Source organism: Anabrus simplex, chromosome 3 (assembly GCF_040414725.1).
Source record: "Anabrus simplex isolate iqAnaSimp1 chromosome 3, ASM4041472v1, whole genome shotgun sequence".
Lineage (NCBI taxonomy): Eukaryota > Metazoa > Arthropoda > Insecta > Orthoptera > Tettigoniidae > Anabrus > Anabrus simplex.
The window spans coordinates 218812917-218825568 of NC_090267.1; the positions used below are offsets into that span (position 1 = coordinate 218812917).

Below are 12652 nucleotides of genomic sequence, written 5' to 3' on the forward strand. Positions count from 1 at the left end.
CCCACTTTTCAAATTTCGTGGCAGGGCCGGGAATCGTAATCGTACCTCCGGGGATGACAGCTAATCACACTAACCATTACACCATAGAAGCGAACACAAATTTACTTTTACGAGAAGTAAAAAGAGAAATACGGTGAAACGACGCTAAATATTTGCGTAACGGGCATAACATGGCTCACCAAACAGCGGCATCAATAAGAATGTCAAAATATCAGATGTGCGGAGGAAAAGATTGAATCGCTGATAATTGGTGAAAGGACGATTAAACCCAAAGTTATTTATGGCCGCAATCTCGATCCGCTTATCGGATACTCTGAGGTACAAGTGTCAAACTCCCTATTAGATTTCTCTGCTTCTTTCGTGAATTACTCATTTCGTTTAAGCATATTGTAAGAAATACGTTCTAGAAAATAAGTCAAACAATTGCTCTTGGTCTATCTTTGATCTCATATCTGATTGCTGCCTTCTGAATTTACTAGTTTTAACGAATTTTTATAGTTGTTCGTATTCGAACGTGTTGCAATGTGCGGGCGAGACGGAATAGTAAAGGGAACTCTATCGGCACTTGCCGGAAGTATCTCGTGGACGAGTCTAGTGTGCTGTATTTCCCGGCCTTGTGTATCTCGGCGGCAACGTTTGAGGAGTAAGGCGGGAGCACTGACGGTTCCGGTGATACTTTCCTCTTCATCTTTCTTGATACTTATGGGCTCTTTATTCCGGTAATACTGCCAACTGAATGGAAAAGAAATCTGAATTGAATCGATAATATGATCGATCGATATGAATTTCTAATCATTTATTATCTTACGCGAACAACTGTGTCCCACACACAATAAATAATATTATATAACATTTATCGATGCGAAACTTGTTTCTAGCATGAATTCTATAGTTTGGCTTTGCTGTGTGAACTACAACAGTACGAGTACATAAAGTGTACGCCAGATGTCGCACAGTGATCATAAGCGATTCGTAGTTTGTTTTTCAATGGTTGCCTATACGAATCTCGAATATAATCGAGGTCGACCGATTCAGCACTATTATATGGTGTCTATCTATCACTAGAAATTGCGCGTGCAATATACGATAACAACAAACCAAAACAAACCCACAATTCCAACATTTTCGGCTACTCGTTTCGCCATCTTTGAACGATCGAGAGTAGCATCAAATACAGTAGAGACAATATACGACACTTACGGATTTCGCCTTGCTAAAATGGGAGACAATTCGACGGTGGCGCTCCTAGTGACTTGACCTGAATAAATCGCGCTAAATTCAAATATCAATGGAAATGTATATACGGAAATGGATAAATAAATTACGTCTAGAAAGAAAGTGGTATTGAGATATTAACTTCGAAGTTGCTAAAGCAATTCTGGATAAATTAATGAAGAATTATTTAAAAGGTCATTATTCAAAGACTGAAATTAGACATATAAACAAGGTGTGAAATGGACTGCTGTGAAATGGCTTGATCTTTCATTTATGCATTACTTTTTTAGCTTTAGCATACCTGCCTGAAATCTTACGGTTGGATTTGTCTTTCTTCCTCATTTAAAAACAGTGTATCATCACATTAAGACATTTGTCAATAAAAATATCGGCACATTCCTTACACATATGATGCAATGAATTAACATTTAATAGCTGGACAATTTTCCTCTTAACATGAAGCCTACTAACAGAAAGAAAATCTATAAAATCCCGGCTTTAATCTGAGAAGAGGGATAAAAGAAAGAAAAGTTTGAAAATGTTGTCGATAGTGATGCTTTGAGGAATATTTACGTACAATTAGAGTAAAAATATAACATACCCTTGGCTGTACAGTCGAGGATTTTTAAAGTCGCTGGCCTGGAAATGATCTGAACAGATCTTATAATTCTTATACAAGCGTAACGTCCCTTCTTTCTTGTACACTTTATCCAAATCGCTTCTGTGACATTTCAAAACCCACAGATCACACCTACAACAACACATCGGTATTGAAGGTTAACTGCTGCACTATACAATAAAATTTGCGTATTATATTTTAAGCCCGTTAAAACATGGGTCGAGCAGGTCAGAAGATTATGAAATACTATAAAAATCTCTGTCACTGGAAGAATATATATGCAAACACAATATTACTTACATGTTCTTGTCACGAGGGAACCTGAAGAACGAGCGCGCATTTTTTTCTACTTCGTAATTACTGCAGCCAAACACAGCACATACCTTTCCCCTCATGTTGACAGGAGATATCAAGGAATGGCACACGCTACTATTTAATTATGTCAACTCACTGAAAACGCATAATTAACACCAAAAACTTCACACAAAAATACACGTGCTCTTATGACAGAATCAGTACCGTTCAGGTCTATCCGCTAGAGTGTGCTCCAATAGCTGTCCCTCGATATCTCGCTCAGTGTCGTGTATTGTCTCTACTGTATTTGGTAGCATTAAGTTCTGAGGATTGCAGTCGGTCTTGATAATATTCGTATAATCGATAGTTATCGATGTTTACCAATCGTGAAATCGATATTATGCCCACACGTGGGTATTTTATGTCAATTTGGGTTTTTGGATGGTGAAGTGCAGCAAGATGAACCCACTGAATATATAATTTGTTTAAATATATGTGTGTAACGAGTTCTATTTCTTTAATTGACATCATGTGCTGTTGGGTATTTGCAGTGCATTTTTATTATATTGTGCAAGTTTTTTATTTCACGTGAACATAACCTACGTAACCCAACAACATGCAACACGACGATGTAAGTATTACATGGATATCTGTGCTTGAGAAACGATTTTAGAAGGAAACCTGTATTTTTGATTTTATGTCTTTTTTTTTAAAGGTGGTGTGGAGTATCATCAACAAAACATTCTGTTCTTTTAAAGTCAAGTAAGTAATGTGCAGTATTTACAGCCTGTTTCACAAAGGCTTTCTGGGTGATGTAGTTTATAAGTGTATGGTTTTTGTGATTGATTATTTTTGCTTTGTTATTTTAAATTTAATTATATTATACTACATACAAAGATTTTCTGGTTTGTGAAAGGAGAATGTATCTGTCTTCACTGTGGAAGAACATTGTGGTTGGACCTGTAGTTCCATTCCTAAATTTTGTGAAAGAATACGATATGGATCATAGTTACCCAGTTGATAGATAATAGTCAGGAGAAGGTAAGGGGTGAATGAGGGGATGATAGGGAATCTAATAGGAATGGGCAATGTGCTTTTATTGGATTATGATCATCTGTGTGGCATAGTAGGTGGGATTAGAATGGTATTGGAGTTAGGTACGATACCTTCTGAGAGGAGAAGAACGCGAGTTTACAAACAAGAGATCAGGGAGGATTAGAACAACTGATAAAGAATATGGCAGATGAAGACAAGTTACCGGTACTGTAAGTTTCAAACCACAGGGAGGTTGCCAGGAATATCGTTCCGAGCAAGTTAGCCATGCAGTTCGGATTGTGTAGCTGTGCTGCCATTTAGGAGATGGTGGTTTTATGAACCCAAGTGTCGGCAGCCTTAAAGATAGTTGTCTGTAGGTTTCCACTTTCATACCAGGTAAATGTTCGGGCTATACCTTAACGAAGGCCACAGTTGCTTTTTTCCCAGTCCTGGCCTGGACTTTCGCATCATCACCATAAGACCCGCTCTGAGTTGGCGCGATGCTAAACTAATAGGAAAAAATAAGAAAAGGCTGAATTATTGCCATTCATATTTCTAGAGAAGGTGTATGATATGAGCAAGAATGGCTGCGAGTCTGTGTAATAGAGAATAGTGTGGAAACTAAATACGTTGTCTGGTCTTATCTAAAGTAGCTTATATATATATAATTATATATATTATATATAGAGGCCTATATATGCAACTATTAGTGAGAAAATACCAGTGAGGTTTCGTGGCAAATGTTTACAATTTTATGTAGGTACTCATGAGATTCACCTAGACCTTTCAAATGATCTTCCTACTCACTGCAAATATTTTCACCAGTTTTTGGGCAGTCGTTGAACACATTAATACAGCATACAGAACATTTATTTGAATACCACCCTCTATTTATATAGTGCATTCCCTTGAAATTATTTGTCCACACATCAGTGATACATGCACAGACACCAGACTGAATAGCATATACAATATTGGAAAATATTTTACTGTCCACTTTGTCAGCGAATGTTCAAGTTTCCCTGGCTAATGTGACTAGAGTGTAGGCTCCTATAACATTTTCAATTTCCAACAAAGAATATTTTTAGCCCATTCAATTAATATTTAAGCCGAATTAATAAACATTCGCCCTCATTGGTAATAAATGTGCTCACGGCCTTAGTGCACATTATATCAGAAAAAAATGTATTTTGTATATTTGTAGTATAGTAATTGTGAATGAAGAAGCGTGGCAACTCTGTATGTCATCGCCCACAAGGTCACCTTCACGACTCCACCAGTATGGTAACTGGCTTGCATTGTGCCAACAGCAGGCATCAGTAAAAGATGGGGTGGGGAGTGTATGAGAAGCGTATAGTTTTATTGGCGTTGTTTTGTTGTGGAAATCGAGCTAAGGAGTGTTTTTCTACTGTGAAACCTCTGTATCAATGAACGATTTGTGTTTTGGACAATAACCTGGTTTAAAGAAACTAGTGCAACTGTTGATTGCGTCAGATTGGGCCGTCCTAGGGTGTATGCAGAAAGAATTTTTTTTTTTTTTTGTGCTGGTGGCTTTACGTCGCACCGACACAGATAGGTCTTATGGCGACAGTGGGATAGGAAAGGCCTGGTGGACACCTTTGACTTACAGTTCATGCAGTGCTTCTTGAAAGTAAGAGATCTGTCGAGCATCATTCCTAGATATTCTGGAGTGTTGCAGTGCTCCAGTTCGACCGCTGACCATTCTATCTTCTGCTTGTGAGTGGTTTCCCTGTTTCTCAAATGAAGAGCACATACTTGTGTCTTGGAGGGGTTTGTTTAAGCTGGTTTATACTGTAGTATCTTGAGAGATCTTCAAGGGCATTCGTAAAGGTATTCTCCACTGGGTGGATAGAGCAAGGTCATCAATATACAAGAAACTCTTGCTATTAGGGGATGTGAGCTAGTCGTTTGTATATACCGTACTGTATATTGAAAAGGATAGGAGCTAGTATACTTCAGTGGGGAAGGCCGTTCTTCTGTAGTCTCTGTCGAGAATGCTGTTGTTGGAATTCAACCAAAATCCTGTGATTTTGTAAAAGAGTGACGATGAGCCTAGTTACAAATATAAAAGGTACACACTGCATTTACTAACTGAAAAATTAAAGTAGTTACACTGGGTTTGATCCCAGGCTTTGTTAACGACATAGGGAGACGTCCTATTCACATACTAAAAAATATTCACTGTGGAAGAGTCGTTTAAGAAGCAGAATGATCGTGTATGCACGCTTCTCCAAGGAAGCAAGAGAAAAGTTCCATGTGTGCAGCATGGACATCACCCTGCTTCTGTCATGGTATGGTGGGTGGTTTCCCTGCGGGGAGCATCGGGGGTGCATTTTTGTGAAGGTGGAGTAAAGACTTCTGCAGTTGTCTACCAGACAGTGTTGGAAAAGGTGATACCATGGATCAATTCGAAGCTGTTTGAAGGGAAATCTTGGATTTTTTAGCAGGATAGCACTCCTGCACACAAAGCAAAAATGATGCTGCAGTGGTTGGCAATCAATGTCCCATGGGTCATTGCTCCTGTTGACTGGACTAGTGGAAGTCTGGACCTCAGTCCATTGGATTATTCTCTGTGGCAGAAGCTCGAGGCAATAGCTTGTCAAAAACAGCACCACAATATTGAGAAGTTAAAAAAGTCAATTACGTCAGCTCTCGAAAATATTCCACTGGACACGATTCGTGCAGCTATTGATGAGTGGCCTCAGTGTCTTCGCCGCTGTGTTGCCGCGCATGGTGATCATTTCGAATACGAGTATGTTCATTCTGTAGCATTTATTTTGGTGTTTTTTCAGAATATATGTATATTAATGGGTTTGTGTAGTTTTATTTAGTAGTTATATGCATTGGAAATACTGACAGAACTTATGGCAGTACGGTGGTGTATATTCCACAAAATCTATAATGTGTGAGTTATTCTGCAAAATTTATAATGTGGGAGTTTTCAATATTCCATCTAATGCCATTAATTTTAATTAATGGTGAAAGAGCCTGCGTAGCTCTTGCCAATTTCATTGTTCTTTACAATTGTGAATCTTTGAATGACATTCAAAATACATTTGAGAAAACGTCAGATCTATTGTTACTGGCATTAAAAACATATCCAGAAACTTACCTCCTTTGATTCACATCATCAAACCATACACATATGGGAAAAGGAATGTAGAGGAACTAGTTGAGTTTTGTGAGAGGAATGGAATGATTGTGGGCAACACATGGTGTTGGGAGGAAAACAGCAGGAAAGTTACAAGATATGGCTGTGGTGGCAGAAGAATAAAATCAGTAACTGATTACTTTCTGGTGAAAGGACAAATTGCAGACAGTTGATGTATATAACAGACTTCCCACGAGAAGCATATGGTGGAGATCATAGAGTTGTGTAAGCAAAATTGAGAGTGCAGAAAATGGAAAAATTAAAGGAGATAAGAGATGGTAAAATAAAAGTGTGGAAATTAGAAGATAAGAATGTACAGGATGAATTTCTGGAGAGACTGAAACAACAAATTCTAGTTACTGTAGTAGGAAGTGGGGAAGATGAATGGTTCAACTTGATAAGGACATTTGTTAGTGGGTCAGAGAGTGCTTATGGTCGAAAATCAACAAGGGTGAAAGAAAAGGAGACACCATGGTGGAATGAGAAGGTGAGAGAAGCTGTGAAAAGAAAGGTGAAAGCATGGCAAAAATGGAGTAGATATAAAAAAGAAGAAAGCAAAAGGAAGCATCTTGATAATAAAAGAAAATTTAAGAAATTAGTAACGTAAGAGAAGAAAGGTTGGAAAGAATTTACATGAAAGATAGAAATGGATGGAGCTGGCAGTAAAGGAATTATACGAAGTGTTGTCCGGCTCCATGGCTAAATGGTTAGCGTGTTGGCCTTTGGTCACAGGGGTCCCGGGTTTGATTCCAGGCAGGGTCGGGAATTTTAACCTTAATTGGTTTATTTCACTGGCACGGGTGGGGGCTGGGTGTGTCGTCTTCATCATCATTTCATCCTTATCACGACACGCAGGTTGACTACGGGAGTCAAATCAAAAGACCTGCACCTGGCGAACCAAACTCTTGGACATTCTCGGCACTGAAAGCCACACACCATTTCATTTTTTCTCTAATGGTTATGGACAAAATTGTGAAGGAGACAAAGTAAGCATATAGGAAAAGGGAGATGAAGTTATTACTATTTGCGGACGTTAGTGTGGTCTGGGGAATGAACAGCAAAGCAGTTCATGAACAACTTGATGTACTGAATGAAAATATGTGAGCTTGCATGTGGGAGATAGTGGATTCGAACCCCATTGTCGGCAGTCTTGAAGGTGGTTTTCCGTGGTTTCCCGTTTTCATACCAGGCAAATACTGGGGCTGTACTTTAATTAAGGCCACGGCTGCTTCCTTGCCGCTCTTAATACTTTCATATCCCACAGTCGCCATAAGACCTATCTGTGTTGGTGCAACGTAAAGCAGCTTGTAAAAATGAATTGCCTAAGAAGCATGGTAGGAAGGACAGAATGAGAAAGAAAGATGAGGTCGGAATGGAAATCCTAAATGAGAAAGTTGGTGGGAGTAAACTGAGATGGTTTGTACATATAAAGAGGACGGCAGCGAAAAGAATACCAAAACAGGTGATGGGAGAGGATGTTTGAGAAAAAGAGTGTATGGGAGACTTAGAACAAGGAGGATCAATTCAATAAAGAGGAGTGCAAGAGGAAAAAACGTGGACTGGGACAAAATGATGAAAGAGGAATGATGGAAGGGGAGAGAACCCTGACCCGGCAGGATCTGGATAAGATGATAGGAGGCGGATGATCAATGTGACTCGAGTTAGGAATATTCCATCAGCAGTATATAATTTCTTCAAGGCTAATTTGAATAAATTGTACAGTTTATGGAAACAGGCTGATAGGAAACGCTTGGAATTATTTGATGATCCTGATGAGGCTTATACAATTTTTATGAAATATTTTATTGAGTAATTCATTAAACTGATTCTGAGAGGAAAGTTTACACAAGGAGAAAATATCCTTGTTGGTGTACAAAAGAAATTATCACCGGGTGAGTTGGCCGTGCGGTTAGGGGTGCGCAGCTGTGAGCTTGCATCCGGGAGATGGTGGGTTCTAACCCCACGGTCGGCAGCCCTGAAGATGTATTTCTGTGGTTTCCCATTTTCACACCAGGCAAATGCTGGGGCTGTACCTTAAGTAAGGCCACGGCCGTTTCCTTCCCATTCCTAGGCCTTTCCCACTCCGTCACCATAAGGCCTATCTGTGTCGGTGCAACTTAAAACAAATTGTAAAAAGAAATTATGAAAATGAAAGAAAGATACAGAAAACATGAGGTCAGTAGTGCATAAAATTTGTTGTTGTATAGGGAACTTCATAAATATTCAAAGATTCTTGTGGCTAAGGCTTATAAATTCTACATCACTCATCCTGAGTTAAATATTAAAACTAAACACAGAACATTCTGAAATTTCATAAGAAGTAGGAAACACAATACAGTAGTTCATCAAAATATATGACATTCCCGGAATGCCCCCTTGTAAGTAGTAAAACCGAGCAAGTGGCTGTGCGGTTTGGGTCATGTAGCTATCAGCTTGCATTTGGGAGTCAGTGGGTTCAAACCTCACTGTCGGCAGCCCTGAAGATGGTTTTCCGTAGTTTCCCATTTTCAAATCAGGCGAATGCTGAGGCTGTACCTTAATTAAGGTCAAGGTTGCTTCCTTCACACTCCTAGCCCTTTCCTGTCCGATCGTTGCCATAACGCATATGGGTGTCGGTGCGACATACAGCAGATAAAAAAAAAAAAAAAAAAAAAAAAGTGAGCAATTAAGAAATAGCCGATGAATTTGCAAAAATTTTTCAAAGTATGTATTGCAACCAGCCTGCAAATTATAACATTTGTGAAATTAACAAAAATTGTATTAATGTATTGCTTATTTCTGAAACCAGTCAATGAGATTGAATACAAGCGAGCAGTTCAGAAGTTAAAGCCAAAGCAATCCAGTAGACCAGATGTTATACCACCATATCTTATTAAAGGTTGCCCAGATGTATTGATGCTTCCTCTGTGCATTATATATAACTTATCGGTAGTTAGTAGTCAACAATCATACCCAACTCTTTGGAAGTCGAGTAGAGTTTGTCCCAATTTTAAAGTCGGGTTACTAAAGTAGAAAATTATAGAGATATTTCTGTAATTTCTACTCCGGCAAATATATTTGAACGTATTCTGTGTTTTAGAATTTTTAATCGCACAAAAACATATATATCAGCATGTGAACATGGCTTATATCTGAGAATATACACGTCAATAAATTGGATTAATTTTGTTCAATTTATTTCAGACTCTATTAACAGTAATATATACTATGTTGATACGATGTACATGGACTTCACAAAAGAATTTGATAAGCTTGATCATGAGATTTTACTAGTGAAATTATCAAATTTTGGCCGTCTATGGACTGATGACTCAACAACAACAACATTGAAAAAATGACAAATGAAGCATTTAGAACATTAGGATTTATCATTGGAAATTCAAAATACACGGGCGAAAAAATCCAAACACGATGAAATAAGGAATGTAAAATATGGAAATTTTGGCAATATATTTGCCGTGGTAACATATTTAATTGATTAAAGGTACAAGAATACACGTTAATATCCGCGCGAGAAAAGCCATCACAACTGTGCCATGCTGGTCCATTAATAACAGGTATAATCGCCTGATTGTTGAATGCAGGCATGCAAACATGCATGCATTTTGTCGTACAGGTGCCGGATGTCAGCTTGTGGGATGGAGTTTCATGCCTGTTGCACTTGGTCAGTCAATACAGGGACGGTTAATGCCAGCTGTGGATGACGCTGAAGTTGTTGTCTAATGATGTCCCATACGTGCTCGATTGGGACTGATCGGGGGATTGAGCAGGTCAAGGCAACATGTCAACACTTTGTAGAGCACGTTGGGTTACAACAGCGGCATGGGGGCGTGAATTATCTAGTTGGAAAACACCCCTGGGAATGCTGTTCTTGAATGGCAGCACAACAGGTTGAATTACTAGACGGACATACGCATCTGTAGTCAGGGTGCATGGGATAACAACGAGAGTGCTCCTGCGTTCAGAGGAAATTGCTCCCCTGACCAGAACTCCCGGTATAGGTCCAGTGTGTCGACGCCGCAGACAGGTGGAATGTAGGCGCTCACCTGGCCTCCTCCTAACCAACACAGGCAGAACTGGCTTTCATTGGAAAACACAATAGACCGCCACCCCATCCTCCAATGAGCTCTCGCTTGACACCACTAAGTCGCAGACGGCGGTGGTTTGGGGTAAGTGGAATGCATGCCACAGGGCGTCTGGCTCGGAGCTATTCTTCAATTAACCGATTTTGAACAGTTCGTTGCGTCACTGTGGGGCCAACTGCTGCTGCAGGCGCAGTCCACCACACCATAGCCATATGCCGAATACGGCGGTGCTCCCTCTCGGTGGTGCCACGGGGATGTCCGGAGCCCGGTCTTCTTGCTAGCATTCTTTATCGTGACCACTGCTGCCAGCACGCATGTACAATGGAAACATTCCTGCCAAGTCATTTTGCAATAGCGCAGTAGGAAAATCCACCTTCATGTAGCCCTACTATACGGCCTTATTCAACCACAGTGAGCTGTTGATACTGGCCTCTTCATTGTCATAAAGGCATTCTTGACCCACTCACAGTCACTTCGTCCAATCTCACAGGTAGCTAATGCTCTGATCAGCGTCATTTTTCGGATGTATAAACGTGCCTACCAAAGTTCGTTAATCTAGCACAACTCCTTCTTGGTGTTTGGATGTTTTTTTTTTCTGCCAGTGTAATTGAATGATTCTAATACATTACTTGTTTTGTTCATGTGAGTCCTTTAAAAAAAAAATTATTTTACGCCCACAATGAAGCACTTTAATCAATCCATATACATAAGTCTTAAGAGTAGCTACAAATTTGGCTTATGTTTCTTCTTCTGCTTCCAGAACTTCTTCATTCTTTCCGACCTGGCTGCCCTTTCTTTGTCAGTTATGGTGCACTGTTTGTGTGTGAAAGTTTTTAGTTTAAGTCTCAAGTCTCTGTTTCTCAGGATGCTCTTCTCGATCTTCAATTTGCTGCATTGTCAAGCCTAACTCATCTAAATCATCTTGGACTTCTTTGAACCATTATTCTTGGTGTTACTTTTCCAAAAGTGGTTGGAAAGATGTTTCAGTACCCTGGTTTCTGGTAGTCTTGATATGTGGCAGAAAAATGCAACCCTCTTTTTCTGCATTATGTCCATTATTGACTCAGTTTCCTGGTATTCAATTTATTAGGTAATAATCACCATTGTCCATCTATTTGGTGCTTTCTGTTTATGATTCTGGCGTCTCCGAAAACCGTAAAAGAGAAGTTAGTGGGACGTAAAACAAATAACATTAATTATTGTTTATGATTCTTCTAAGGATTCTTCTTTCTGTCTTCTGTAATTTATCTGTTGTTGATTTGGTGTTCAAATTGAATAGTGCTTCACTAGCATATGTTGCTTCACAGTGGCATATACTGAGGGCTACCAAGGCTATCAGTGAAGCCCAAACCCCAAATGAGAACGATGGAAATCTAAAGCACATTGTAAAGTAAGCATCTGGCACAATGTTCCATTCATACAACTTGAAAGCAATGGGAAAAAACTTTGCATTTATTTTTGAGAGCAAGGCATCGGAGACTGATCTTGCAGCCCAAGCTCTGCGTTCCTCTCCCTTCGGCTCACCTCAGTTTGCTGCTGTGTATCCGATAGGTGCGGGAACCGGGAAGGATAGGTATGCGAGGCTTCGCCCCGTCAGATCGCCACTGCTATCAACCATGCATTCCTCGTGTATACTTCATCACCTCATACTCATCGATAACGGAGTGCTGATATTTCACTTCCGTTTTCTTCTACTGTTCATCCTTCTAGGGAGACACCGCAGGACTGCTGTTATAGGAGTAATATAGGTTTCTTTTTATAGGTAGATCTGCTAAAATGAAATGCCATCTTCCACGTTTAATGTTCTCTTTTGTTGCTTGGAATCGAACCCGTGATCATGGGTCGGACATGGTATCTGTATAGTCTTGGTGGTGACCTAATGAGGATGAAATGAATGGCGAAGACTTCATAAACAACCAGTCCCAAGTCAGGGGAATTAACAGTATGAGGGGGTTGGTTCTGAGAATTGAGGCGGGGCCATCGGACCAAAGGCAAACATTCTATCCATTTAGCCGCAAAGCCGGACTTTAATTTGCTAAACCTTAGGCCACTGTCTCCACTGATCAGGGGTTGAGTATTGGCAGCAGCAGCAGAGGCCAGGGCAGTAGCTTGTGAAGTGAAGCAGCCTTGGCAACACAGTTTGCTTCTCCGTCGGCTATTGGCTGCAGCTCAAAATGGTTAAGGGTTAACGTTCACTAAACCAATCATCAAAAAGGGGTAATGTAAGTCTAG

The 12652-nt window shown here is 39.9% G+C and overlaps 1 protein-coding gene across 2 annotated transcripts in view; it reads left to right on the forward strand.

Moving 5' to 3' along the window:
• The first annotated feature begins 2511 nt into the window (after positions 1–2511).
• Positions 2512–12652, forward strand: part of Rbm13 (RNA-binding motif protein 13) — a 93484-nt gene continuing 83343 nt past the window's right edge. The window contains exons 1-2 of one of the 2 annotated variants that reach the window (XM_067144286.2): positions 2512–2759; positions 2844–2890. In XM_067144286.2, the coding sequence (XP_067000387.1) occupies positions 2745–2759; positions 2844–2890 (62 nt within the window). In that variant the 5' untranslated portion in view covers positions 2512–2744. The remainder of the gene's footprint in view (positions 2760–2843; positions 2891–12652) is intronic. The other variant, XM_067144287.2, reaches the window with a different exon arrangement.